This window comes from Aquila chrysaetos, chromosome 12, assembly GCF_900496995.4.
Source record: "Aquila chrysaetos chrysaetos chromosome 12, bAquChr1.4, whole genome shotgun sequence".
Lineage (NCBI taxonomy): Eukaryota > Metazoa > Chordata > Aves > Accipitriformes > Accipitridae > Aquila > Aquila chrysaetos.
The window spans coordinates 42,324,279-42,350,821 of NC_044015.1; the positions used below are offsets into that span (position 1 = coordinate 42,324,279).

The following is a 26,543-nucleotide window of genomic DNA, read 5'->3' on the forward strand; positions in this document are numbered from 1 at the left end:
AAGAAAGCATGATGGCTCAGACGTGTGACAACTGCTTTACAAATGATTTGGAAGTTCCCAGAATGGATTTTAAATCTGCTCCCTGTCCATCAACCCCTTCTGAGACACGGAGGGAGAGAGACCTTCCCTGCATGCTCAGCAGGAGCAGGTCAGGGCAATGACTGCACCCCCGGGGGCAGGACTGGAAGGGATGGCCCCCGTGAAAAATTAGGTTCATGGCACCAGTTCTCTGCACACTAATGTCTACAGGAGACTTTGGGCTTGATCCAAATCTTATTAAATTAATAAATGTCTTTTGACTGACTGCAGCAGTCTTTGAATAGGCTCCTAATGTGTACAGGAATTTTCATTTAAAATTTTTTATGCCTATAGATATATCTATATACTTCTTTTTTTTTGGTGCAGACCAGCCCGCCTGGCTGAGACTATGCAAATTTAAGTTTGATTTGCTTTGCAGGCTGGTATTTGAGAGACAAAACAGTAAAATCTTTCTTAGGTAATTGGACAACAGCTGAAACTGTGGACACAAAGGGAATTTCCCTGGAGAGTGTATTGCTTTCTAGAAATGTCAAATTCGGTAGGCCAGGCAAAGCTATCGAGCTAAAACTTAGCAGAAACCTGTCACATAGGCAAATACACTAAAATACGATTTCTCAGTCAATAAAACAAAACTGCTGAGTTTAACGATGACACCAAACTATCTGAACAGAAGATGATCCAAGCAGTCCTTGCAGGATAATTAAAAGCTCTGTAAATTACTGATAATAAGGACCGCCTTCGGCAGCACCAGCCTCGCACCTGGGTAACGTGGGAGAACTCCCACAGGAGGGCTGGAGGTCAGTCCCAGGGAGAGGGGAGCACGGCCAGCGATGCAGCCCAGACCTTGTGCGCATCAGAACTTTATTCCAGGCAGAATAACAAATGCTCATCCTGAAGGGGGTCCTGGGCTGCAGCCGGGGCCACGCACCGCACATGAGGGGAGCACGGCACACCAAGCGCCTGACAGACGGACCGGACCCGCGGCACCGATAACACAAGCAGCGCGGCCGCTGCCACCGAGTCCCTGCAGCACACGCGCTGCACAGCGCCTTGCTTGAAACACCGCTCCAGAGAGGCTGAGTTTGACAACTCACATCCCAGCTCCCAGACATGAAAGGGGAGAGGAAAGGGGAGAGGAAAGGGGAGAGGAAAGGGGAGAGGAAAGGGGAGAGGAAAGGGGAGAGGAAAGGGGAGAGGAAAGGGGAGAGGAAAGGGGAGAGGAAAGGGGAGAGGAAAGGAAGCAAGCTTGCTAAAGCAGGCATAAGTGCGTGCAGAAACCTTTAAGGTTTAAGAAGAGTCACTTCAGGAACATGACTGCAGCCTCGGCATCAGACAACATTAAATCACTGTTGCAAAATGGCAAGGGAAGGGTACCTGTCCCAGCAGCAAGCCTGCTTGGCCACCCTGTCCCCACTATTACTGACGACGGTAGTGCAAACACGTGTGTGCATTGGTACATGAAGTTACTAATTTTGGGTCATTCCCTTGCTCGTTTCAGGAGCAGCTTTTATGGACTTGGAACCAGTTATTGTGCCATGGCACTGCTCTCCCCTCCCTCTGCCCAGATCGCATTTCTTCTTACTCCTGAGAAACCCTGCTCTCTCTTCTTCCCCTGGTGACTATGACGGGGGTGAAACAGGCTTCAGCTGCAGTAAGAAAATGCTTGGTTTAAATACGAAGGAAAAGCTACTAATGTAGGAAAGTTGCATGTCTATAAAATGACAGCAATGGTGGAGGGTCACTACGGATCAAGGGAAGCCAGTCCAACAACCACCAGGAATGATGACCAGCATCATGAGCGTGCCCTCGGTCAGATAACTGAGGTGATCTCCGAAGTCCCCTTAAGCCTAGTTTTTCTTTGATTTTCATGACTTGGCACTGCTAGGAAATGACCATGGGAAGTGGTTGCCTGTCCCCTTATTTCGAAGATGTGTTATGGCAAGGCCATTATACCACTCCGCAGATACCCTCAATACCTCTGTGTCTTTGACGTTCCAGTAGATGTAGCCAATGCTACGCTAACTATACACAGTGCCCCTGAGGAACATGCATATTATTACATGTTATGTGCAATTTACAATAAGTTAATTTAAATTTTTTGAAGAATATTGATTTTTTTTGCATTTCAGATGTGAAACCCAATGTATTAAAAATATTAATACAGCAGTTTAATTAGGAATCTCTATGTAGGAACCAGGACACAATGCAATCAACACATATAAATTGAGGGCATGGTCTGGCACTTCCTGGAACGTAGAAATGTTTGAGACAAGATTATAAGCATGTTGCACTAACCATAAGTTCACAGTTGGATGCTTATGCAATAAAGTAGTTCTGTTTAGCTGCAGCAATTAAATTAGCACAGAAAATACTACCACATCTCTCACACACCTTGCTATGTTCCTTCTCCTTCCAAATGTCACTACTGACCTTTTCTGCAGCTCTTCACAATTGTTTGTGTTTTTGAATAATTACTGACAATATATCTAAGATTTCTGTATAAACCTGAACTTCAGTAACACCTGTGGATCATATAACCAGCCATTTAAAGGAAGTAATTTCTTTGGCAGCTGTTAGTAATGGACATGGATGTTTCCTCTACATTGCAAGTTTTCTTAAGAAAGGTACCACTTGCCAGACAAGTTAGTTATAGCATTCCTAAAAATACTAGGGAATGTATAGGACGTGCTCTTTAGAAAATAAAAACAATACCTTTACTTAAGAATAAACACACACATACCTACTAGAGAAGTAATGATTATTTCCATCTTCTGCGAGGTGATGGCTGACATGAATCCAGACTTTTGTGGATGACCTATCTTCAGGGGACACACAGAGATCACACACGTAGTGGTGAATTTAATGCCTTTATGAACAGTCTCTTAACTAGATTTATTGTTTCTATAGATGTATAGATTAAATCTACATGCAGATTAAAAACGCAGGATTTCAACTGCTGCTCAGTTTCCTGCCCTAATTCAACGAGCGCTCAGGCAGAGGAGATGAGGAGAGTTGTGCCTGCCGGGCTTGCAGAGGTGTGGGGTTGGCGTTGCACCCCTGACCGAGCCAGAATGCTAAAATGATGCACCCTACAACCCGACTTACACAGCCTGGACCTTCGGTGCCACGGAGCAGAGCTAAGAGCCCAGTGCCCGGCCCAAGATCTGCAGCAGCTCATCAAGGGTTTGTGGTGGGACCATCTCACCCCACGTCCCGCTGCAGGGAGCAGGGGCTGACCAACGGCTCCTCCTTTATCCTCACACAAGAAAGGTAGGAAGAACCTTCTGCCATGACTCAGCTTTGGTAAGAGGAAGTAAGAAATCCACTACCAACCGTGGCTTCTGGCCGGGAAAGCACAAGGACAGGAGACATCTCGGTAAGGACGTTGCTGCTTTAGCAGCAATAGAGACCATCTCAGTTTTGGCTGCTTGAGAAAAACGGTTGAATAAACCTACCTCGGTGCTAATGGTTAATGATAACTCCCTCCCCTCGCAATGGCCTTGCAAATTTGTTTGTAGGAAAATGCCTTTTGTCTTGAATTAAGATCGTGCTAATTTAAGAGCAAAATCTGCTTAATTAAAAAAGGGCAATTCCATTCCCTGTTAGCTCCTCGCCCCTGAAGATGGAACCTCTTACCCTGGGTACACACCGTAACACCTCATCTCCTGGGTTTAATGAATCAGCAAATCCATGCTTTATTTACAGGGAAGGACTACATTCTTCTTCTTGTTAAGTACCAGAAATTCTGGGAAAAGCCAGCGTAGGCAGTGCTAAACATCTGATCAATTAGGCCCGTAGATGGCAGGATGGGACTGTCCAACAAGCACTCCTCATGCGGGTGCTCTGGGAGGATCACATACTTCATATGCTTACCCACAAAACACAACGCATTTGGATGATACAGAGGACTTAGCCATGAATAATTAGTAAATTGCCATTCATTATTAATTTATTGGAACCACTGCTTCTCTCTATTTTTCCCGCAAGGCTCAGTCTTTCTATTTTACAGCTGCTGAATTTATTATTAATAGCTAGATCTTAGACATGGCCAACAAGTCTTCCGTTAGGGGTATGATAAATTTCCTTACGTTCACAGGATCTGGGATGTTCATAACTCCCCAGACGTGAGGTTCTTCTGCAAACTGATCTGGCTATCTGTCCCCGGGACAGAAGTGGCTCTGGGTGACCTTCTGCTGGGCGTCCCCAGCTCACAGCAGCGGTAGGGTTGTCCTCCAGCCATGGGTGATCAGCCATACCCCAGACAAGTTCTCCTCCTACCCCATCCACCCCACGGCCACCGTCCATTCATCTACCCTCTCCCTTGCTCAGTCCGTGTCGCAGCCACACAAAGTCAGCTTTTACCTTGTCCTGACATCCCTTTACCCGCTTCGTGACTTTCTATTAGCTCAAGGTTGCCTTTATGGATCACAGAAAGCCGGGGCCCTCTCTGTAGTAGAAGAAATAATCCTTTTTCTGGTACCCTTGAGTTTTATAAGTGTACAAGGATGCAGACACCAATAATGGAGAATATTCTTAGCTCTGTCCCTGAGAAAGACTCCCAGCTGTGCACAGCTACGATGTCATTTATATATTATAGGGGGATGTGCAAATAAAGAAAATACAGTTTTTCTAACTCTACTATACACATTTTTCTTAAAAAAACCCAACAGCAGACAGAAACAGCCAATTAGCAATTACTTAGCAATACTGGGCAAGGTGCCAATACCTAACAGCGGAGGTGTGCAGGCATCCACACTCAGGATTTGAAGCGCTCCCGCTGTAGCTGCGCGTTGTGACAGCGTTTTGATAAAAAACCCTGTGTCTTTGCGCACCCATTGTGATAGTGCATGGGAATGCAGCGGGGCACGTGGCAGGGCTCCCGAACCGCGGCCGTTACTGGCAGCTGTGCCAGTATTCCGACCTCTCTGCATCTCGGACTGTATTGTACCAATGCAATTAACAGTTTAAAATACACACTGAAATAAGACTTCAACATCTAATTTTTAACATTTGTCAAGTAACATGATGATCAAATTATACTTAACCCTGTATTTGGCTATCAAATGTTGCAGCCAACCATTAACTGCTAACACTTCCCCCACACATACCTGAACCAGCGCATATGTTCAGCTATCATTGCCAACAAAATAAAATATAAGTAGTGTTTCACAAGAGAAAATTCTCTCTGAAGGATTAAGGAGTCCGTACTTAAGTTGCTACCCTGTGATGGTCTGAGTTTTGGTTTTGTTTTTTTTTTTTTTTAAAGTGATACTCTTTCTAGATAACATTAATGCAGACTATGAGCAAGGAAAATACTCCACCAAATGATCTTCATTCCCAACTGAAATCTAGATCACCACCTTTTGGAAACCTCTCCTTGTTTTGATTCGATAAAAAAAATCATAGTATAAAATAAGACGTTTCATCTTGAAGTCAAACCTCTGAGCTAATATCACCCCCATATTCCATTCTGTGAGGTCAGGATCAGACCCAGTTTTTAGTATTTTCTCTCACACTGTTCTGCTTCACACATCCCATCTCTTTCCTGATGGAGAACACCTATTTTTATGATTTGTAACAATGTACTTGGTACTTATATGACATTTTCAACCTCTGCATCTCAAAGTGCTTTTTAAGGGTGGCTACATGGTATCTCAACAATACAAAACTGATAAAATCCTGGCAGCAGCTAGGAGACAGATTCAGCTCTGCTCTGTTCAAAATTAAACCAAACCTTCATTTTACCTTCTCTGAATTGCAAATACACCAAATACTATCTGCTTCTGGCACAATATTCCTTTGTTTTCACTTCTTGCACTTTCTGTTTAAAATAAGCGTAACATTGTTTCCACTTTGTTAATGATTTCTCAAATATTATATAAAATGGCAGCAAAGGCTTCCTGCTGTTTTCTGCTTATCATGTCTCTTCTGCAGTAATTTAGAATACCCTGACAATACATATCATATAGAAAGTATATTCAGAAGGAAGTTTCACGGCTAGAAGGCAATAACCCTAGGATTTAAGCAACTGAAAATCCACATTTCCACTCAATAAGGAATATCTTTATATAGAGAAAAGTGTGTAGGATATATTCTAAGTTTTGTCTTTCAGTTTTATCACTATTGCAACAGATTAGCACCAAAGTTCAACTATGAACATCTTCGGATGCCACTAACAGATGGCTAGATATTCAACAAATGTGAAATACTACAAATTCACAGATAAAAATATCTTTCGAGCAGGAGATTTGAGACCCATTTTAGGTAACCTTCATGCTAAAAATCTCAATGCTTTGCTTTACCTATGACAATGCTTATTGTCTTTTCCAAAAGATTTAACTTCAAGTCCTCCGCGACATCACCGTACCAGAGGCCAACGACCGACAAACTGACCTGTGAGCACGGCTCTGGCACACCCCAGTTATTCAGCTCAGTATACTCCTTGAGACTTGCTGGAAAAGTTTTTGTCTACAGTGGTACCTTAGGGATCTGTTATTGCTATTCTGAGCAGGAAGATTCTGTCACGCTAATTCTGCCTCTATACCACGATGGCGGGTTGGGTGTAGTTGTGGGGTTTTTGTAGATTCATAACTCATTGATACCCCCAAAATGTGCCTTCACTTTCAGAACAGAAACCCATCTGCAGTACAGAATAAATAACCAGGTGTATTATTTCCCAGTACTGAGGAACGCAATGGTATTTATACGCCTTGCGAAGGAACCAGGGGAAAAAAGCACACTACTATTTTTTGGCTTTTGAATCCATGTATGTGGAAACAAACAACCATGAACATTTGCCACATGTCCACGTTACTTACGGTTGAGAGGCAGGCTGGCATTGGTCGTCCCTAGCTTGTTGGCAGCGACACATGTATAGTTGCCAAAATGCTCTTCTGTCACATTGGTAACAGTAAGAAGTGATCTTGTACTATAATTTTTAATAGTAATTCCTTGTTGACCATTGATCAGTCTAGAAAGCAAAAAGAAAATTTCTGTAACTCATATACCATAAGCAATATTTTTTTTTTTTCTTTCTTTACAGGCATAACTGGTAGCACAGAAAGCTGTTTGCAAGCTGCCAATGTAGTCTGTCGAGCAAAATTATCATAGCACCAGATCACAGAGGCCATGGGCAACACTGGAGTTGTGGGGTGTTGAGGGGACAGTTTCTGCCTCTGTGTCCTACAGTCGAAAGAAAATAAAGACTGACACCTGTAGCCCTGCCTGCCTGGCCACAGGACAGGATATAAACTCTCAGATGGAGAGCTTAGATTTTAAATTGGGCAAACCCCACTAAAAATGCAAATACCCTATTTGGGGCAGAAAAGTATCATGGTAAGTCTTTCAGAGTTTTTTTTCAGACTCTGGAGATTGCTTGTGTCCTCACACACTTCCAGCTGATGGCAGGTGAGGATCAGGCAGCCAGAAATGCAACTACGCAGGGTTGTGACCACAGTTTATTTTACAGGCCTCTACAGTTACAAATTAGACTGGCAATTAGCAAAGGTGTGCTACAGCAGCACCGCATCCTGAGACAGCAACCTGAACAGAAACCAGGTAATGAAGCGTAGGAAAAAGCCAAACCAGGGCTCTTTTCCCCCAGCTCTGTTTCCCTGGCTTTGAGCTTCCCACCCCAAATTTCATAGGAACTCTGCAGGTCTTCTCATGTTGATACCAAAGCCATGTCAGAAGCACCCCTGCTGCACTGGAGCAAAGAAAGATGACCTATTTAAATGTTGCTGTTGTAGGTAAACCACATCTGGTCAAATAAGGAGATGAGAAGGGTAACCACATTATTAAAATACTAGCTACAGTTGATTAGTCATAATTCCTTATATTTCACGTGAGGAGCAGAGTTCCAGATTAAGTATACAATTTTTGTTTGATATATTGAAAGATATAATCATATATCCTGGGAATGAATGCAATCTTTTAGCATTCTGTCTAAACAATCTCTTAGCATTCCATCTAAAAACATTTCAAGTCTATCATTAATTCCACTGCTGCATATTGTGGACTGAATACTTCTCATCGGTACAGGAGTGCCTCTGTTCCCATTTAATCACTACATGCTGGTGCACAGTCAGGGTGTTTCTCTTCCCTGTGCAGTCTGTGTTGCTGTGAAGGGCTCTGGTCTGCTCTGCGCAGCCCATCGTCCGGGAGAGGACATAGCACATCCCACGGACACACGCGGTTTCGCAAGAAACATAAAAAAATGGGACTGAAACGCCTGGTTTGGGGTGAACGCTGCAGTCAGAAGATTCATCTTTTCTCCAGACTCGTGGAAGTCAGAAGCTTGTCCTTTCAACCTACGTACGTGCTTCTGCAGGCGGACGTTCTCCTTCTAAAACTGCCGATGCCTGTCCCTCCTCTTTCTGCCTCTCCCGCGGAAAAACCCGAGAGCCTCCTCCGCTCCAAAACACATACCCTGCTACGACTCTCCCCTGCCAGCACACGAAGCCGGTGACGGCGTGGCCGGCGCGGCAGCAGCGGGTGCCGCGGAGGTGATGCTCGGCGGGCAGCGCAGGCAGGCGTCCAGCAGCACGCCCCAGGTCCTCGCTCCAGCCCCAGGGCAGACGCTTCCCTCGGGATGCCCCTTCCCAGCAGAGAGGCTGCAGCCTGCAGCCACGGCCACCCTCCCTTCCCGCTGCCTTTCGGGATTTGAACCCCCCCGTCCCCTCTCCTGCCCCTGTTCCGGGGACCTCGGCGTACCGGAGCAATGGCTCCGCTTCCACCCACAGCGTATTTCTACCAGCCGTTTCCGACCAACCTCCATCCTTTTGGCCCATAACTACAGCTTGAACTACAGCATTTCTATGTTACAGCTGTAAGGTTTTAACTCTTTTTTTTTTTTTTTTTCCCCAGACAACAATAGGCCGTTGGGATTTCTGCCTTCCCCGTGCCCCGTCAGAGGCGACGTTTGTATCAAAAAATTAACTGTGTCTGCTTGATGCGTGCGATCTGCTGCCTTCCCCAGGCTGCCAAAAGGACGAGCGCTGTGGGTGCCAGCTCAGACCCCTTCCCCTCTTCCTCTCGCCCTCCTTCCTCTCCCTCCGCTCCCGGCAGCACAGCTTGCACGGCATCACCTTCCCTCCCTGTCCCTGCTAGGAACTGGCTGACACTGGGGGGCCAGAACTGGAAGTGGAGTAAATGGAATCGGTCAGATATGCATATCAATAAGCTACGTAATCAACAGACCGAGGAGTTGGCATTAGTTAGCATAAACTCAGCAGTTTTGAGGATTTCCATTTGCAGTTGTAAGAACCAGATGCTTTTACTTTTAAATTAATTACTCCCATGTGCTGCTCTGCCTGGCTTATTGACTGAGCACAGCGTTCATTACTCGTCTGGGTTTTACCAAGTTACTTCTCGGGCTGGAACAGCATTTTAAGTTGTGTGCAGCCACCCTACACTTTTCTTCACCTCGCTGCTTTGTACCACTGGTTATAAAGGGAAGAGTGATCTCTGTTTCATTCCAGAGAACATGCCTACGCATCCAAAGAAGATCATGCATCAGTGCCAGCCCCGAGGGGTACCTACCTTTGGTTTCATTTTTTAATACCTTCACATTATTATAATATATTAAGCCATTATAATGAGTTTTGTTATTTCAAATATAAGTCTTGTTTGCTTTGTCAAGGATAAGGGAATTAATATTTTTAGATAGGTGACTTTTGGGCTTCTTCCCTGTGGCTGTTTAATGTCTGAGATCTAATTTCTGCATAACCCTGAAACATAACATACTTGAACAGTTGTGAATTTCAGAAACCAGGACTCAGCACAGTGAAGCCATTCTCCTCTCCGCAGGGAATCCTTCTACAGTTTTAGAAGCCATACACTTTTACAATCTGAAGATGCTTTTACTAACTTTTCCCCCAGATTTCCAGTCCTTTCCCAGCTCACCCCACCCTCCCTGTCTCAGGGTACCCTCAGCTCAGGGTCCGTGCACCACCAGACAGCTCTCGCGTGGAGTTCAAGGCACCGCTTTTGACAGATAAAGTGCTATATCATCTGAAACCTGCCCGCTCCCTGCCCTGGAAAGCCACCCAGCCTCCCATCGGCAGCAGCTCTCAGGCTTCGGGCTCCTCACCTTGCGCTTGGCCAGGGAAAAATATTGCAAAGCACGCTTGTGCACCAGCGCTTACGGGAAGTTAATGAACGGCGACTCTTGTGAGCTTCATGATTAGGTAGAATTAGTCCTGCAAGCTCTCTGCCTTGAAGACCAGTAGTTTTAACTGGATGTAGTCTGTGACTGCTTTTATGTTTAGTTTTAATGGCTGTTTTATGATGAGATGATCCCTGGAGTCTGGAAACTGTGGGTTTGGATTTACATTAATCTAAGTAACAACAATACAGTTTACAGGCCCAAAAGGCTTGTTTCAGACGCTGAACATACACTTAGGGTTTCAGATCTAACTCCCACTGTTCATTTATTCAACAATTCATCCAGATCTACCAAAAAAAAAAAAAAAAAAGTCCCAATCCAAGACTCACTGAAGAAAATGGGATTCTCTCTATTCTATTAGCAGAAAATATAGCAGGGTGTGCACTCCCAGTATATAAATTTAGTCTTGTAGTATATCTGCAAATTATCTGCAGGATAATGTACATGCTACTCTGAGCTACCTATGAGAGCTGACTCTTCTCAGTTTTGCATTAAAACAATGACTGAGCTGCCCAAAGCTCATTCCGTGCTGGCTTTCCACCATCCAGAGGTAAAGGGGATATACTGGAAGAAAAAAAAACAATGTGTATGTATTTTCCTCTTTCCTGCAAGTGGTGGAGGTTCAGGGATCCCCAGTACCTTTGTAGTCATATATATCTAGCATATCTGCCAACAACAATTTAACAAAAAAGGATGAACCATTACATCTAACATAATACTTGAGCAGTAACAGACGACAGGACAGTACATTTCTTGCTGATTATAGCAAGCCTCAGCTGACACACCAACTGAAAGAGGAAACAGAAGGCACAACTTTGGTGTCCTGAAATGCTCTGCTTCGTCTTTCCTGCTGCTGCTGTGGCACTGAATTTGCTCATGAAGAAAGGAATTGGTCAACGTTATAAATAGAAAGGTGATTATCACGCTGGAAACGGCTAATTGAATCCAGAGTGCTAAAACCTGTGCTACAATACTTTCTACGTAAAGTATGTTTCTGCTGCAACTCCCCCCAACATGTATACAATTTAATATGCATCTCTGGAAAAAGGATGCAGATGAATTTTGCTGACAGAAGAAAAACATTTACTGTTACATATAGAAAAGATCAATTATATTGTTTTAGAGGATGCTTCAGGATATGGTCAAAGTGCAATAGTTATGACTGCTCTGAAAAGTCACGAAGGAAGATGAGCAGCTAATGCTCCTGAGGGGGAGCAGCTGGCCAGTGAGAAATGAGCTGACAGATGGCTTTCTATGAAAAATGGTCATTAATATTCTCATATCAACTCCCAGGTTTAATGGGATGTTCAAGCTGAGAAACCCAACGGTTGGAAGCCAGGAAATTCCAGAAGCTAGAAGGTGCGTACGGAGAGTCGCTTGCAAGGGACAATATCCGCTTGCTTTTGCGCCAATACGCAAACCTAACTGAAATAAGCTTTTAGGTAAGCTAAGAGCTGTAAAACAAAATTTCCTATTAAAAAAGAAAAATATCTACCTGTTTAATGAGCTGCTTTTTAAAGTAAAGATGACCCTACAGAGATGCCTGTTACCATTACATAGCGCTAAGGACCCGAAAGGGAAGCTGACTGTAAACAAAAGCAAAGCACACGGTCAGTTTTTAGGGTTCGAGCAGAGCGCGCTCCCCTGAGCCCCTCTCGGATGCTGCGACGTGCAGCAGCTCTGCTCAAGTCTGTGGACTATAAACCCGTGGCCTAGACCACTAATGGCACAACCGGGTGAAAATTCATACGCATTAAGGTTTGGTTGAAAGTCTTGTTCGTGAAACAACCTTTTCACCCGCAAAACCCTCAGTGGGGAACCTATGGTGATGAATTTAAAAAAAAAGAAATCCTTTTAGTAGACTTTTTCAGTGCCTTTCTGGTTATTACAGTTAAAAGGCTGTAATTACTGAAGCATGTTTAAACGTTAGGCTCATTATTGCAATTATCACTATCACAGCCCAGCCACCGCCAGCCTGCTTACGCCTCACTTTTGAGCACAGAAACCACAACCGCAGGGAAACCGAGACGCTCCCCCAAAAGCCGCGCGGCACGGCCGTCGGCAGCCGACGCCTCCGAGCGCCCGCTCTTTAAAGCTCGGCGTGCATTTCAGGACAGCCTGCCGGACTTGTCATCGCGGGGGACAGACCCAGCCCGGCGGTCTCCTCTCTCTTCCACCCGGGTCCCCGCGGGCGGGCAGCATCCCCAGCGGCACGAGGGGGGCGGCGAGGGCCGGCTACTTACTTCCTCTCTCCTTTGTACCACTCAAAGACCGGGGCAGGAACTCCTGCACCTTCGCACCGTATCAGTCCGTTCCCTCCAAGCATCACACCGCTGGATTTAAGTTCCTGAATTGTGGGGGCAACTGAAAAAAAAGAATTGTAAAATGGATATTTGCATCTAGATACGCAAATTGTTTAACGCCACTTTTCTTCAGCACGCTCTACGTCACTCTCAGCCTGGTGCATGTTTTCCAGCTTGATTCACATTCAATCACGTTTTCTTCCAGCAGTGTAAAAATTATCCCACATAGCAGATTCTGATATATATTCTGTGTATCTGCTGTAAAAAACACAACTGAGACATGAAGAGATATCAATCCCATATTGAAAAAAGCTGGTTTTCCAACTCAGTTACTCAACACAAAGTATAACTACTTATAAGCGTTAGCGTCGTACAAGATGTATTTAGAACCTGAGAATCGGAAAAAAAGCACATGAAGCCCCAACGCTGGTGCCGGCTGAGAGGCTGCGGGGTCCCGCTGGGCTCGGCTGGGGAGGGGTACAGCAGTGCCCAGGGTCCCAAGCAAAGACAGGGCCAGCACACTTTTCTTCTGCATCGTGTCTTCTGCAAGTGCCCCATAAACCCCAGAGGCTTAGGTGGCCTTTGAGATCTCGTTTTGCATATTAAAAGAACAACAAACTTACCTTCGCAATTACGAGCCAACTGTAAATGCCATATAACAGCATGACTTTTCCAGTATTACACTGGATATAGATTTGTTTTAGTAAATATATTTTGTCTTTTTAAATAGTAAACATTGTAAATAGCAATAAACGTTTTAAGCGAAGAACTACAAACAGGTACATATAAAGATAAAAAGTGATTGTCAGTTTTTCCAGTTGCCAGCGAAGGGCCACCGTAAGCTGAAAATAAAACACAACAAATTCCTCAGGAAAGAGATTATCAAAGGAAAGGCTGAACAATTGCTTTCTCCCTGGAATTTCTTTTACATTTTCTGTTTTTAAACAGTAATTTATGTGCATCATAAAACTACTATAAAAACCAAAACACAGAACTTATAAATAAAAATCTGTTTATTTTTTCCCAAGCAGTTTTCCAGATGTTGCTTTAAGGTGTTTATGTACATGTAAAATGCTGACTGCCTCTTGTCTGCTTCTTTCACCGTCTCATCCATCGCTCAGCACGCCACTTTAAGAGACCGTAATCCTTTATGGGAACCAGCCACACTAAAGAAGCGTCAGATATACCAAAGAGCAGGGTGACACCAGGTTCGCCGCACAGGCGGGTCAGCTCCATCGCACACCTCACCGCACACCCGTCCTTCACCAGCACCGTCCACGGCTGCTTTTCCAGACGCCTAGGACATCGCACAGGAGTCCTGCTGTCACAGCCCAGGGAAAGCAAAAGTGCACTCTTAGCACTTACACACAAGTCTCGATGTTTAACAAAACCGGGTGAGTGCATTTCGGGTGGGATTAAACAGAACTGGTTCTCTCTCGCCTATCGCTCACATCCTAACCCAAGTCCGGCAGACAGACTACAATTTCCCACAGCCGGCAAACACACCCTCTGCCTTCAACTTTCTCTTCCCAATGGTAACATTAAACCCATCCATAAATTCATTAACTTTCAACCAGTAACATTAAAATTTCAAGTGGATAATAAACATATAATCAATTTGCATGACTACTTCTCCATAATCTGCATAGGGGAAAAAAAAAACAAACCAGATTTTTTTTGTTACTCCATAAAAATAACAGGAACATATAAAGCTAACTCCTCCCTGAGAAATGAAGCAGTTTGTGCAGTCAAGACTTTTAAAAAAATAACTTTGAGTGAGACTGATCATGTGAAGAGCTGTGAATTGGTCACATTTTGCCTTTGCTCCTACAGCAGCGCATAGCACCAGCAGCTACTTGGAGCACCACAAAGCTCATAGCTCAGCTTGTGCTTCTGAAGCATTCAAAAGAATAACAACCAAAAGTGTCCAAGATGAACCATACAAAAGCAAAACTTGTGCGAGACAAACCATACAAAAGCATCACTTGAATGATGGAAGACAATGAAAGTCTATTGCATGGGCACATGATCAATGGAGGTTGCCAAAAGCTGATCTATGGCTGGGAGGAGGTCCACCTCTCCCACAGGGTTTCCACTTGCCCCGGGACCGGGGACTACCTGCCAGGGCTCCCACCGCTTCCGTCAAGTTGTACGAGAGACGTGAACACTTGCAACAGAACCCCTAGGACGTTTCTCCACCGCTGGCTCACGTGCGGCCGGTGGGTTTGCGGCTGGTCCCAAGGTGCTGCTGAGCTCCTGGGGAGCACCCCCAGACCCCCAGCGTTCGGAGAAACACCAGCTCGCTTCCCCGTTTACCCGTGCCCATCTGACACTGTGGTTCTGCATTGCTGGGGGACCTGGTCCACCTGCCTGCCCAAGGCAGAGCCAGCCCAACCCAGGTGGTCCCGATGGACCCCTCCATCCTCAAGGTTCCAAAGCTCCAGGGAGAGACACAGCCTGCCTGGACGGACATGCACCGGCACTTACTTATCCACGTAGTTACAGGTACGCACCTTGCTGCGGTTTTAAACCATTACTTATGTTGTCCCTGGTGATATAAAGAGTAGGTCTAAATTTCTCTTTGAAGAAAGCTTTTACCCATTTAAAGACTTGTACGCTCATTCTCGCAGTCCTCGTTTGTCTAAACAAACTCAGTCTAAAAGAAACTCGGTTCATTCTCCCTCATTTCAGACATCACATTTCCCCCAAAATGTGCGTGGTTTTTGTGGTGCCTGGAAGTCCTCCAGTTCACCCACACTTTGCTCGAGTGAGCGTGCCCACCACGAGATGCAGTACTGCCAGGGAGACGTTGCCAAGTGGAACAGCATCGTCCGCACGCGATGATATCCACCCACGGGTGACTTAACACGGCGTTCCTTTCCCCATCGCCCCTTGGGATTTCTGGGGCATTAGCCCAATTACCCATCTTACACCTGCGCAAGCCCTCACCTGCGGGCAGATGCCACCCCGCGCTTCTCCTTTCCTGATCACCTTTTATTTTTGTCACAGCTCTCCTGTGTGTCGAGACAATCTCCAGCCGTGCCTGCTGCGCAGGCAGTCTCCTGGCAGTGCTGGGAAACCTGCCCTAGGGAGGGACGGAGATCTGCTGCACACCTGGAATAAACTGAACATAGCAGGCTTAAGTAGATACAATCTATTTTTGGGGACACCGCAGAGAAATTCTGGGAGAGGTACCAGAATAACGCACTGGATCCGTACATTGGGCAAGCTTTCATGAGCTGGGAGTTTAAGCTATTGACATCTGTATTTCCATCACCACTGAAAGACGCTGGGAAGATCTTCAGCAACCACAAGTTTTGTCTTTCCGGCACTGACAGACACTGGGAAGATTTATCGTGACCGTGGATTTTGTCCTGTGCAAGACAAGAGCCGCAACGGCCCTGCGGGTTCCACGGGGTCTGCAAGCCCTTAAATAGCAGGAAAGAGTACTTTATCTGGCCCCTTCTCCACATCACCATGCAATGGCTCCTTGCAAAGCTTTGTAGTAAGAGGCAAATATTTTTCCATGTTATGCAAAGGGAGTGAAAATATTTGGTTTTTTCTAATTCCGAGTGGGTAGGATTATTAGCAAAAAACCCAAGTTTGAAATTAATGTACCACACTGTGTGCACACTACACTGACAATATTTAATTCTCATGAGCTAAGCAGAAAGAGCAAATAAAAGACTAGCAACAGCCTGAGTCACGTGGAAAGTTTTCTTCTAAAAAGTACCACCTTCATGCTTCTCAATGTGGCCTGCTCACCTTTAGCTCGGTGTTTTGTGGTTTTGGGGGATTTTTTGTTGTTGTTGCTTAGTTTTGTTTGGCTGTTTGTTTTTTAACTAAATGCTGAACATCACTAGTAATAAATTCTAAAATTAAATGATCCATAAAAACGCACAGCTTGCCGATGCTTTTTCAGGCAGGAGCCCCAGGCACCGCGCTCCCGGTGCAGCTGGGAAGGGGATGCCAGCTGGATCCCAGCTACAAATCACAATTCGGGGCTTTGCTGTCTGGTGAGGCAGAGTTTTGTTTGGAAAATACTGGAAAACTTCTGAAAAGGGAGTTTTCTTGGGTCTTGCTTTCAGAAGGTTTTCAGCTTCTGTTTGTTCAAAATAAAAATAAAAATCAATATTCTCTGCTCTAGGAAATCCCTGGTTAATAGTGGTATGAAGACACAAACCAAAGATAGCTTAGAGTCACCATTCGCTTAGATTTTTCATTGTCAGGTTATTTTCTTGGTTTTAGTATAAAGACAAATTCTGTGATGCACGCACATTTCTGGTGCACTGATTAGTAATGTGCTGAGCCAAAAATCCATCAGACCCTACTGCTCCCATCAGTGTGGAAGACTGACTGACTCCAGATGAAACTGCACACCTAAATACCTGCTGCTCTCATTGCCAAGGTTTGTTTTGGAAAGGAAGGAGACAAAGACATGGGAAGAGATTCTTAGGCCTCCACTATTTCATCTATTTTTAAAATGTTTTTCCACGTAGTCAGCAAAGACTCATTTTTGAGAAGACATTCATGATTTGGTCTTGTTGCTGTCAGTCACACTGCGGTTGTCTGCATTCTTACGCTGCTGGGGCTGTATGTGTTTTCTCCTATGTAAAAGCTTTTGAGGTTATAACAACCAGAAAGAATACTATATTGATCTAAATACATATAAATTAGCAAGAGGAAAGCTCATACATTATGTTAACAAGTGCTTACAAGGTTCAGTTCAATTCTGCCTTCACCGGTATCCAATATACATTGGTTTTTTGGTGAGCAATCTCCCCAACACCAGCGCTGCCCAGTACAGCGGGGATGTGCAAGACCAGCCAAACCACCCAGGAGAAGAGAGGGATGGAGGATAACAACATCCCGCCTCCAGCCAGGGCTGACGGGCAGGCGTTTGGGAGAGGCTGTAATAAACATACAGAAAATAACGCGATTTCTCCTCCCAGGTAGCACGTCAAGAATTTAGAAAATTCCTGAAACAGATGCAGCGAAGCTTCCCCCACCCGTTCCACCACCCGCCACGCCACGACAGGGCTCTGCATTTCACAGCACTGATCATCGCTGCCTGATCACCTCCACCCACCTCATTAGATCCTCCCGCAGCTCTTTACAGCTTGCTTTATTTTCTTTTTATCGCCAATAAACTTGCCAAACCTCTGCTGACACCCTTTTATGGGGTGTTATGAGCAGCACAGAGGGGGCTTGCAGCGTGCTGCGCTCCCTGCGGAGAGACCCGGGGAGGGGGGGATCTGACCCTCTCGAATTACTGAGGGAGATGATTTAAATCCTGCTCAATCCCAATGGCAATTAGATGCTTTCCAAATCCCCTGGCAGGCTTCCTCTGCAAGGCCATTAGGAGCGCTCCCAGTGACACCAGCATCGCTGCCCACGTTGCAGCAGGTAATCCCCCCCGTCACCCACCGCCCCGGCAGCGGGCGGCTGCTGTCGGGTTTTTACGGCTGCTTAGGGAATCAATAGCAAGGATAAATCTTGGCCATCTAGGAAAATGTTTTCATTCAGGAGTTTAATAATGATGACTTAAACTATTACAGAAAATCGTTTAGTATCGTTAACAATGCAATCCTGCTCTATTCAGCGGATTGATCAAACAGATGCTAGCGAAAGTCCTGAGTGGGCAATAGAAGGCAAGGGATAAATACAGATGGACACAAGCTTAAAGGCCTGATGAAAGTTTAAAAAGGTCAAAAGAAAGAGCAGCTTTAATAAATTTTAAACAAAGTAATTACAGCCGGAAAAATAGTGGAAAACCAGGAGAAAATTTGGTTAAAGATTCAACACGAAAGAGGCTGAAGGGAGGTACGGGGCAGGCAGCGCTCCGGCAAGCCTTCCCTCAAACTCCGCAGCCTCCACGACTGAAGGCTTTACCAGGTTTCCCCCCCCCAGGTTATGTGGGAAGAGATTCCAGTTGTGTCGCAGAGACACAGATGTGCTTCTGAGTGCGTGCAGAGCACTTCGTTAGAAATAATAATAAACACACAAGCGAGCAAGAAAATAACAACTTGTCTCAAAGGTATAGCGCGTCAGTAGAGAGTGGAAGCGTTCACCTGGAAGAGCCTACAGGAGGAGGGAAGGGGGCGAGAGCCACAGAGAGCTCACAAGGGGGAGAATAAAATAGAAAAGTTAGTGGTCTGACTGAAGATGCTGCAGTAAAAAATAGCAGGGATGTTAACCAGAAGAACCTCGTGTAGGACTAATAATTTTAAATGTATGTGTCATTTTTATATCTCCTAAATAATGGTTATACAAAATAACAAAGAAAAAAAAAAAGATTAGATATATCTGTCAGCAGCACTTGGCTTTTGTGCCTCATATTTGTAGGTTTACTCTCCCTGCGATGGATCCTTGTTCAATCCTCTCCCACAGTTCATCCCTGTGGAGCAGAGCACTTAAAATAAATGCTTCATTTCTGACTTGAAAATAAATTACTGGAACTTACTTAATATCAATTTCTCAAATACTTGTAAGTGCTTTGCTGGGAAAGGCTTTTTCAAGTGGATGCTCAGAGACTCGGCTTAACTGGAGTTTTACTAACGCCGTTTCGCGTTTGTCCCTGCCTGAGATGGCTCAGGAGGTAAGGCCGCTCTTGACCCAAAATACATATTTATTATCCCCACCAAATACATATTTATGTATCCCCACCGGAGGGATCTGACACGAGAAGCGCGCGAGTGAGGAGGCAAACTGGACCCGCCACGCACCGGGACGCGACGTAAGCTGCCCCAGCTGCTCGCTGCGGGTTCGGCATCATTTCAGGGGAGTCACCGGTCCTACCCAGCAAAGCGCAACGTGCTTCTACACCGACTCACACCGGCACACGTCCAGGTTATGTCAGCTATTGCTGAAACAGCATGGGAAAAGTACAGCTACCTCCTTTCCTTCTTATTTAGGAGTAACAGAAAAAAGCACCAGGCAAGACAGGAGCACACCGTAGCATCAGCAAGAAGAGCGATGCGACGGTCGAGTTATTCCTGTCCCGCAACCAAATACGACGCGAGTTCATGAGGCAATTTGCTCGGTTCAGTGTGTGAGCCTCGGGGGGACCTGTTAGAGATTTCAGGATGGGTGAGCGCTACATCAAGTGCTTACGCACACTCTGATGTGTGCCCATCCTCTTTAATTTTAGTGAAACAATTGAAGTTTCAATAAATACCCCTATTGAAGTCTCATGTGATGATGCTGAGTACTTGCTGCACTCCATCTCTCTCCCAGCGTGTTAATGAGAAAGACGTGAAAACTATCATCTTTGTCTCCCACTCCTGCGCTAAAAGAGCTCTATAATTACTTTCTGCTCAGTTTCTGCTCGTCTGATATCACCAGCGTGTTCACATGAGTCAGGCGTTTGTGCTGGGAAACCAAATTTTACAACTTATGTTCCATCCGGAGAGGATGCAAAGTACTGCTGAATCTGGTTTCCTACCCAAATATTTTCATTTTGCTTTTAAATGTCTAAAGGAACAGTTAAAACAATGCATGCAATACACCGGCATTCAGACAGGCACAGAAAGCATGCAAAAAAGCTCCAGCTAGAACAGGTTTCATCTTTTAACATTTTAATGAGCTTCGGGACTTTTATGCATATTAGTTATGTTGCCCTAATTACTCATTATAATTCTAATGTGCATTTTATATTTAATTACAATGCTTATAAAGATTTGGTATGGACAGTAAATTATTATAACTAGCATGTGCATAATGATTATGAGCTGAATTTATTAACTTTTACACTAGCATTCAGGGCTGGCAACTTCCAATTTCACCTTTGTGATTAACCATATTGTCTGATTAAACTAACATTTTTGTGGCATTAATTGTAAATGTCAAAAAAGTCTTTTATTTTTCCAGTTTTCATCAGATTTTAATTTGGCATCCTAACATAGTCTTTTGTTAGTGAAATTGCTCTCCAGTGTGTTAAGATAAAGACTATCAGGTAAGAGAACAGGTTTTCTGAGATCCGTTTTCTGCCTCAGAAAAAAAGATATGAGCAATATTCAACTATATTCATTTATATGTATATATACACACACATAGTGTTTTACCAATAAAGCAACAAATCTTTACAAGTGAAACAGTATTCGTTGTACTTTATATAATTAGGATGGTCTTCCAGTAGTCTAGATTATTTAATTTTTCTAACTTATACAGAGCGGCAACCCTACCCATTCCCAAATTAATGGAGTGGTTTAATAAATCTTCATATCAGAAACTTCTCCAGTGTGTGGCAACATTTGAGACATGCCTTTAACAATCACTGGGCTCAGCAACTAATAAGCTTTTTCTCCCCCCCCCCCCCCCACCTCTTTTCTTGATGACTTATCAAAAAACACTGAATTCGGTGGGATCTTGACGTGTACATGTACATAAATTTTATATGCAAACATACAAGGTATCAGTAAGAATTCAATTCAACTCCTGCGTTTCTAGATGTAACCCAGCATCTCTTTTGTGCTTTTCCTTTTCAGAATTTAACTTTACAAACCAGTATACTTTAAATGTTGATTAAACAATTGTGTAAATACCTTGTACTAGCCATCAGAAAATGAGTGGATTCCCAAACATTCCCTGCGTGTCATTTGGCACGTTGTAGGGTGCATCAGAATTTCATGAAACGTGCATCTCCCTCAGCTCCATCTAATGGATTGCATTATAGCAGACCATCAAAATCACTGGCTGCTGTGCAATTTATGTTTTTGAATATAAGACCTCCCAGCGTTGAGAGGAAAGCTTAAAATCCGCAAGTAATTGTTATGTGGGAGGAAAAAAAAAAAAAAAAAACAGTGACACAAAATAATACTTAATAAATAATAGGCCAGCAGACAGGAATTCTTAACAATGTGTTTTACAACTGTTTGAGTGACAAGAAAGAAGAGGAGGAAACTTAACAAAACCTCCCCGAACCAGCAAAGCAAACAAAGACCTCTGGGGAGCTACATAAGAAAATGCAAGTTAGCACGCAGGTGGAAGGACTGCTTTGTTTCTCTGTCCATCAGATTTTATCTTACTGCTTCATCTATTTAATCCTTCTGTTTGCCAACAAAGCCTTTTTCTAATCGTATTCCCTTTAAGGTAGCTCAGTAGATGTATTTTTATCCCCCGCCAGAAGAGTTGCTCCAGTGTGGGAACACAAACCCTTCTCTCCAGCAGCTCGCGCCGCGGCCAGCAGCGTCCGAGGGGCTGGCAGCGTCCGAGGGGCCGGCAGCTCCGGGCAGGCACCAGCATCTGGGTCTGGGCTCCCCGCGGTTACTACACAGACAAATATTTGCGCATGAGCCGTGCCGGTGTCACGTCAGACCCCCTTCGGCTGCTGACCTGGCTGGGAACAGCCCCTGGACTGCCGGAGCAGGGTGCTGGCCCCGGCGCGGGATGCTCCCCTGCTCTCTTTGCCCAGCCCAGCTGGTGCGGCTCTCCATCTTTTTGCAAACAGCTCTGTCCCACTCGATAGAACAAGTCCTGCCGCCGTACAGGAATTCACAATACGAACAAAAACCTCAGCTCCGCCAGCTCCCTGCGGTCGGGGACCTCGTAACGTACATCAGAGCAGCTGGGGAGGACAGCCGGGTCAGGAGCATCTCGTGTCTGCCTTTGTCCGACAGCATCGCACTCGCCCTTTCCGTGGGTGTAATTGAAACCACGATGAACAAACATGAAACAAATCCTGCATTTGCATACGAGACTTGTTGGCAATTTAGAAGGAACAGATGCCCAAAACGTAAATAGGGATATAAATGTTCAGCGTTTGGCGTTGTTTGATACGGTGGAGTTGGTTTTAATCTTTCATTGGCCAGTGCAGCTTGATTCAAATTTAACTGAAGTCAAAGTCTTTATATTGACTTCAGTGGGCTTTGAAAGAGGCCCAGAAAGATCTGCAATAAAAGAGAATTTCACAGTTTTCAAAACAAAAAAAGGTAAAAAACCCCCACAACTTGAAAGAGCACGAGTATAACAAAGACAACTCTTGTCATGTAATCCCTCTTTTTATACGCTATGGCTCTTACTGCTGTAATTTGAGGGAAAAGTTGCCATCGATACTTTCTCATTAGCAAAGGATGGCCAAGCATCTGTAATTACCCAAGCCGAAAGAACAAACTTTTATGTCTCATGGCATGAAAGATGGTATCGACAGGAACCAGCAGAACCACTGGTGGTCTTTTTTGAAACACATGAAGGGGATCTGTTAGAAAAGGGTTTAAAACTGTCAGCGTGGTACACAGGGCGATCGAGAGGCACAACTTCTGAGTCCTGACACTGCACTCGCTGTAGAGAGGGGGAAAGCATCTTTGCTGGGATGCGGGTGACAGCCGGGCACTGCGGCACCGAGGGGCAGCGGCTGCTGCGGAGGGTGCGTGGGTCTGCAACGGGGTGCAGGTCTCCTGCTAGAGGAGAGGTGGCAGAGCCCGAGAAAATCGTTGCAGAGCCTCAGCAACCTGTAACAGAGCACGACATCCCTAACGAGCCATTTGCAAGTGCTGGCTGGGGGATTTCAAGGTGAAGGGCATCTCTCTGAAATTCAAGACCACATCTCCCCCAGGAGAAGGTGTCTTGGGAACAGCTGGGGTTAGCTTTTCCCATGCAGCAGGCACGCTGGTCTAATTTTCATTCACTCTATGAAGTTACATTTCTCCGCATGTTGAGAGGGACTACACGGCCCCATGCAGGCAGCGAGGAAAGCCCAGCAATGAGGAGCTTTGTGCTGAAAGGCAGGGCACCGTCTCCTCAAGTAACAACTGTGAGGCATAAGTAGTGGGAAAGATAAAGATATTTTACTCCGTGCAAGCTCGCTGTTAAATACTGCAGTGCTCCACGTACAGGAGCAAATGTACATCTCTGGGTAATGCCGGTGGACCAGAGCTAGCTTGGGAAAGGGACGTTTCCGCAGGGGACAGGAGCACCAACGCGGCAGGACGATGAGGGAAGGAGGATGATGTGCTGTCATGTCTGTTTGCCCGGGGGAGCTGGGCATCCTACCTGAGCCACGCTCACCAGCTGCCCCGGCAGGCACCCGCGTCAGCAAACCTCCCTCCCTCGGCAGCTCCTACTGGAAAAGCTTCCGCACAATTAACGTGCCCTCGCACTCTGCTGCGGTTCCTTTATCTCAGCAATTTATTCAAACGTGTGTGTGGAGGTGAAAGGGGAAAAGTGAGTATCAGCATCCTGGAGTGGTACTAAGGAAGGAGGAGGAGGAAAGGGGATGCTTTCTTACATCTGATGCCAATCCAGAAGGAAGAGTTGGCCGGCAGCCTGGGTGCGAACAAACACGAGCGCTTTTACTTTGCTATTTCTCTCCCTCTAAGGAAGATAAAAGCAATGGACTTCAACAAATTCCAGGAATTACTAAGTAGATCTTTTGGCAGTAAAGCTGAGGAGAAAGTGAATTAAAGAAAGCTGGTAGTTTTCCAAGGAAAGAAAGTTTGCAACAAAAATGCAAAACATCTCAGAGTAGGTCGGAAATGCAGCAAAAGACGTGCTTGAGTCCCACCCGAGCACATCCAGAAGCCAAAGCACAAAAGCAGGTAAGGCAGGCATGAGACATCAAGGGCAATGAGAAGCCATACCATATGCACATTATCAGTATTAAAGAAAAAAGTTACCCTGCTGCTCAGTGCCACCCCTGTGTGGTGCGCAGACCACCGAAACACTCGCGGTGGTGCTTTTCTGTACCACTGCCATCGCAGCTTGACCCTACCTGGAAATGCGACACGATCACTAATCAAAAACCTGAACGCTGGACCCAGAACAAACCCTGGGGACCCACATCCCTTCAGCGTGGCAAGAAGCCTTTTGATGACAGTTTTCTAAATAATTTTGCATCCTCACCAGGGACGTTTTTTTCTCATCGATGTTTCTCACACTTGCACCTCTTAAGCGCCACATGTCAAAAGCTTATGAATGTCACCACATGACATCTTCTGCCTTCCCCGGCGATAAATGGGAATTAGTGAGACGGCGTGATTTGTTGTTGATGAATCCATGGTAGCCGTTACCCTCCTCAGGTTATCTCCCAGGTATGAACACATCTTGTTACAGTTCCAGCACATCTCTGGGGACCGGAGACATACCAGGCGACTGCCAGTTCCCTCTGAACAACAGGCACACGGGGCCTCGGTCCCCAGGACCTCGCCCAGCATTTCTAAGGTCTCAGAAATACCAGTTTCATCATTGTTTGCTTTATGTAGACCTTTGATGAAGTTTATTATACTCATCTGATGACTTGAGACAACAATTAGCTTATAGAAGGCTGTTCTCTATCTACTGTAGGTGAAGCTTTGTTTGCCTGCTCTTGGCGTGCAGTCCTGGTGGCTCACAGGTGACCAACCTCCCCTTTTTCCGAGATGGTGGAGCAGAAAAGCAGGGGGAGGCAGCTGGCAACACACAGTGCTGGGAAGAGAGGCCAGTACCTCCCAGAGATGCTCAACAGACCCATTATCTAGTGCAAAGCACCTGCTTTATGGGACACTAGTGTGGTCTCAGCTGAAGTACCAGAAGTCCAGAAAAGCAGAAGGAATTGGGATTGGCGGAGCTGGAAAAGATGATTTACTAGGGATGCATTGCATCACTAAATATGCAAGACAGAAGTAAAAAGGAATCAGCTCTTCCCTATCTCCTTTAGGGGCCAGGCAAGCAGTAATCAAGCAAAATTGAAGCAAGGGAGATTTAGGTCTGGTAAGCTAGTGCTGGAAGAGATTGTTTAAGGAAACTGTCAAGGTGTTCTTTCTCTTTTTTTATTTTAAAAGAAAAGGTTGACAATTCAAATACTGGCACCTGCATCTGGACAGCAGCATCAGCCTGACTCCTCAGTTCCTCCTCTGGGTTGAATTTTTGTGGTCTCAGAGATCCTGGGATTATTAAGCATCAGAACAATTCCTATAACAGCAAATTCCTTTACTCATTTCTGTAGATACTAGTGTTGTGTTTAAGGTTATATGCCATTTTTCAACACAATGGCAAAAAAAAATAAATTATACTCTTCTCAGCTGACAATAGTAATGAAATCTCCAGGTTCACGCTTAACTACAAAAGTGAAGTAAGTACTGAAACTGGATTTGGAATTCAAAAAAATAATTCAAAAGACAGAAGTAAAACTTTTTTGCAGAAAACTTATCACGTACACCTTGGATCTGATTTGATATATTCTACATACATAACAAAGTAGCTAGGTGAACTCACCAAAATGATATTTCTAAGGACAGAACTCATTACTACTGTATAATAAATGGAAGCATAAGTCGGAGTTAGCACTGAACAGATTGTTTGGGGTTGCAAAGACAGCAGCTGTCACAGCTTGACAGCTTCCTTGTTAGTGAATCAGCTTTACTGACAGTCTTTTTGATTGAAAACCACTGTTCACTGACAGTGTGTTATAGCTGATATACATATGTATCTCATGAAGAATGAGAAAGAGCCATAAAAGGTCTAGAAGCTATTGCTCTATATTAAAAAGAAGTGAAGTTTACATAAAGGGTTTTTTGGTTTCTCCCCCCTCCCCAGTAATCTGCAGCAGATGTAAGTTGATAGAAACAGGACAATCTATACTGATATGTGACAAGCGCACACGCACGCAGAGTCAAGTCCAAAGTGGGTTTTCTAGCTAAAAGCAATAAAGCCACAGAAATACTAGTTGCTTCCAAACACTCTCAGGAAAAGCTTGTGTAATTGAAAACAAAGTTTAGAAATAAAATTATAGAAATAAAACTCAGTGCAACTCTGACAGGGGCTTCCCAGGCCTCCTGCTAGCCCTAAGGGGGGATCTGCTGGGGTAGATATATCCATATTAATTGAAAAAAGAACCCACTTGCTTTGAGTCACATTTTACTTTTCTCTTATACGCTCCATCCGTGACAATGGTTTCAGCTGGCAGCTCCACGGGACAGGACGCCTTGGCCTCTGCTTTCTGCAGCACACTCAAAATACCTGTGCAAAACCACCACCACCGCTGCACGGCCAAGCACGGCGCAGGCTTCTGCGAGCATCTCGGGTAACGCAGCCAGCGCCTTTGCGGTGCCCTGGGCTCTTCG

The 26,543-nt window shown here is 45.0% G+C and overlaps 1 protein-coding gene across 3 annotated transcripts in view; it reads right to left on the minus strand.

Annotated features, from left to right (window-relative positions):
• NEGR1 (neuronal growth regulator 1) overlaps positions 1-26,543 on the minus strand; it is a 297,771-nt gene that overhangs the window by 52,475 nt on the left and 218,753 nt on the right. For all 3 annotated transcript variants that reach the window (XM_030033013.2, XM_030033015.2, XM_030033014.1), the window contains exons 5-6: positions 12,448-12,568; positions 6,858-7,009 (exon numbers count right to left, since the gene is read on the minus strand). In XM_030033013.2, the coding sequence (XP_029888873.1) occupies positions 6,858-7,009; positions 12,448-12,568 (273 nt within the window). The remainder of the gene's footprint in view (positions 1-6,857; positions 7,010-12,447; positions 12,569-26,543) is intronic.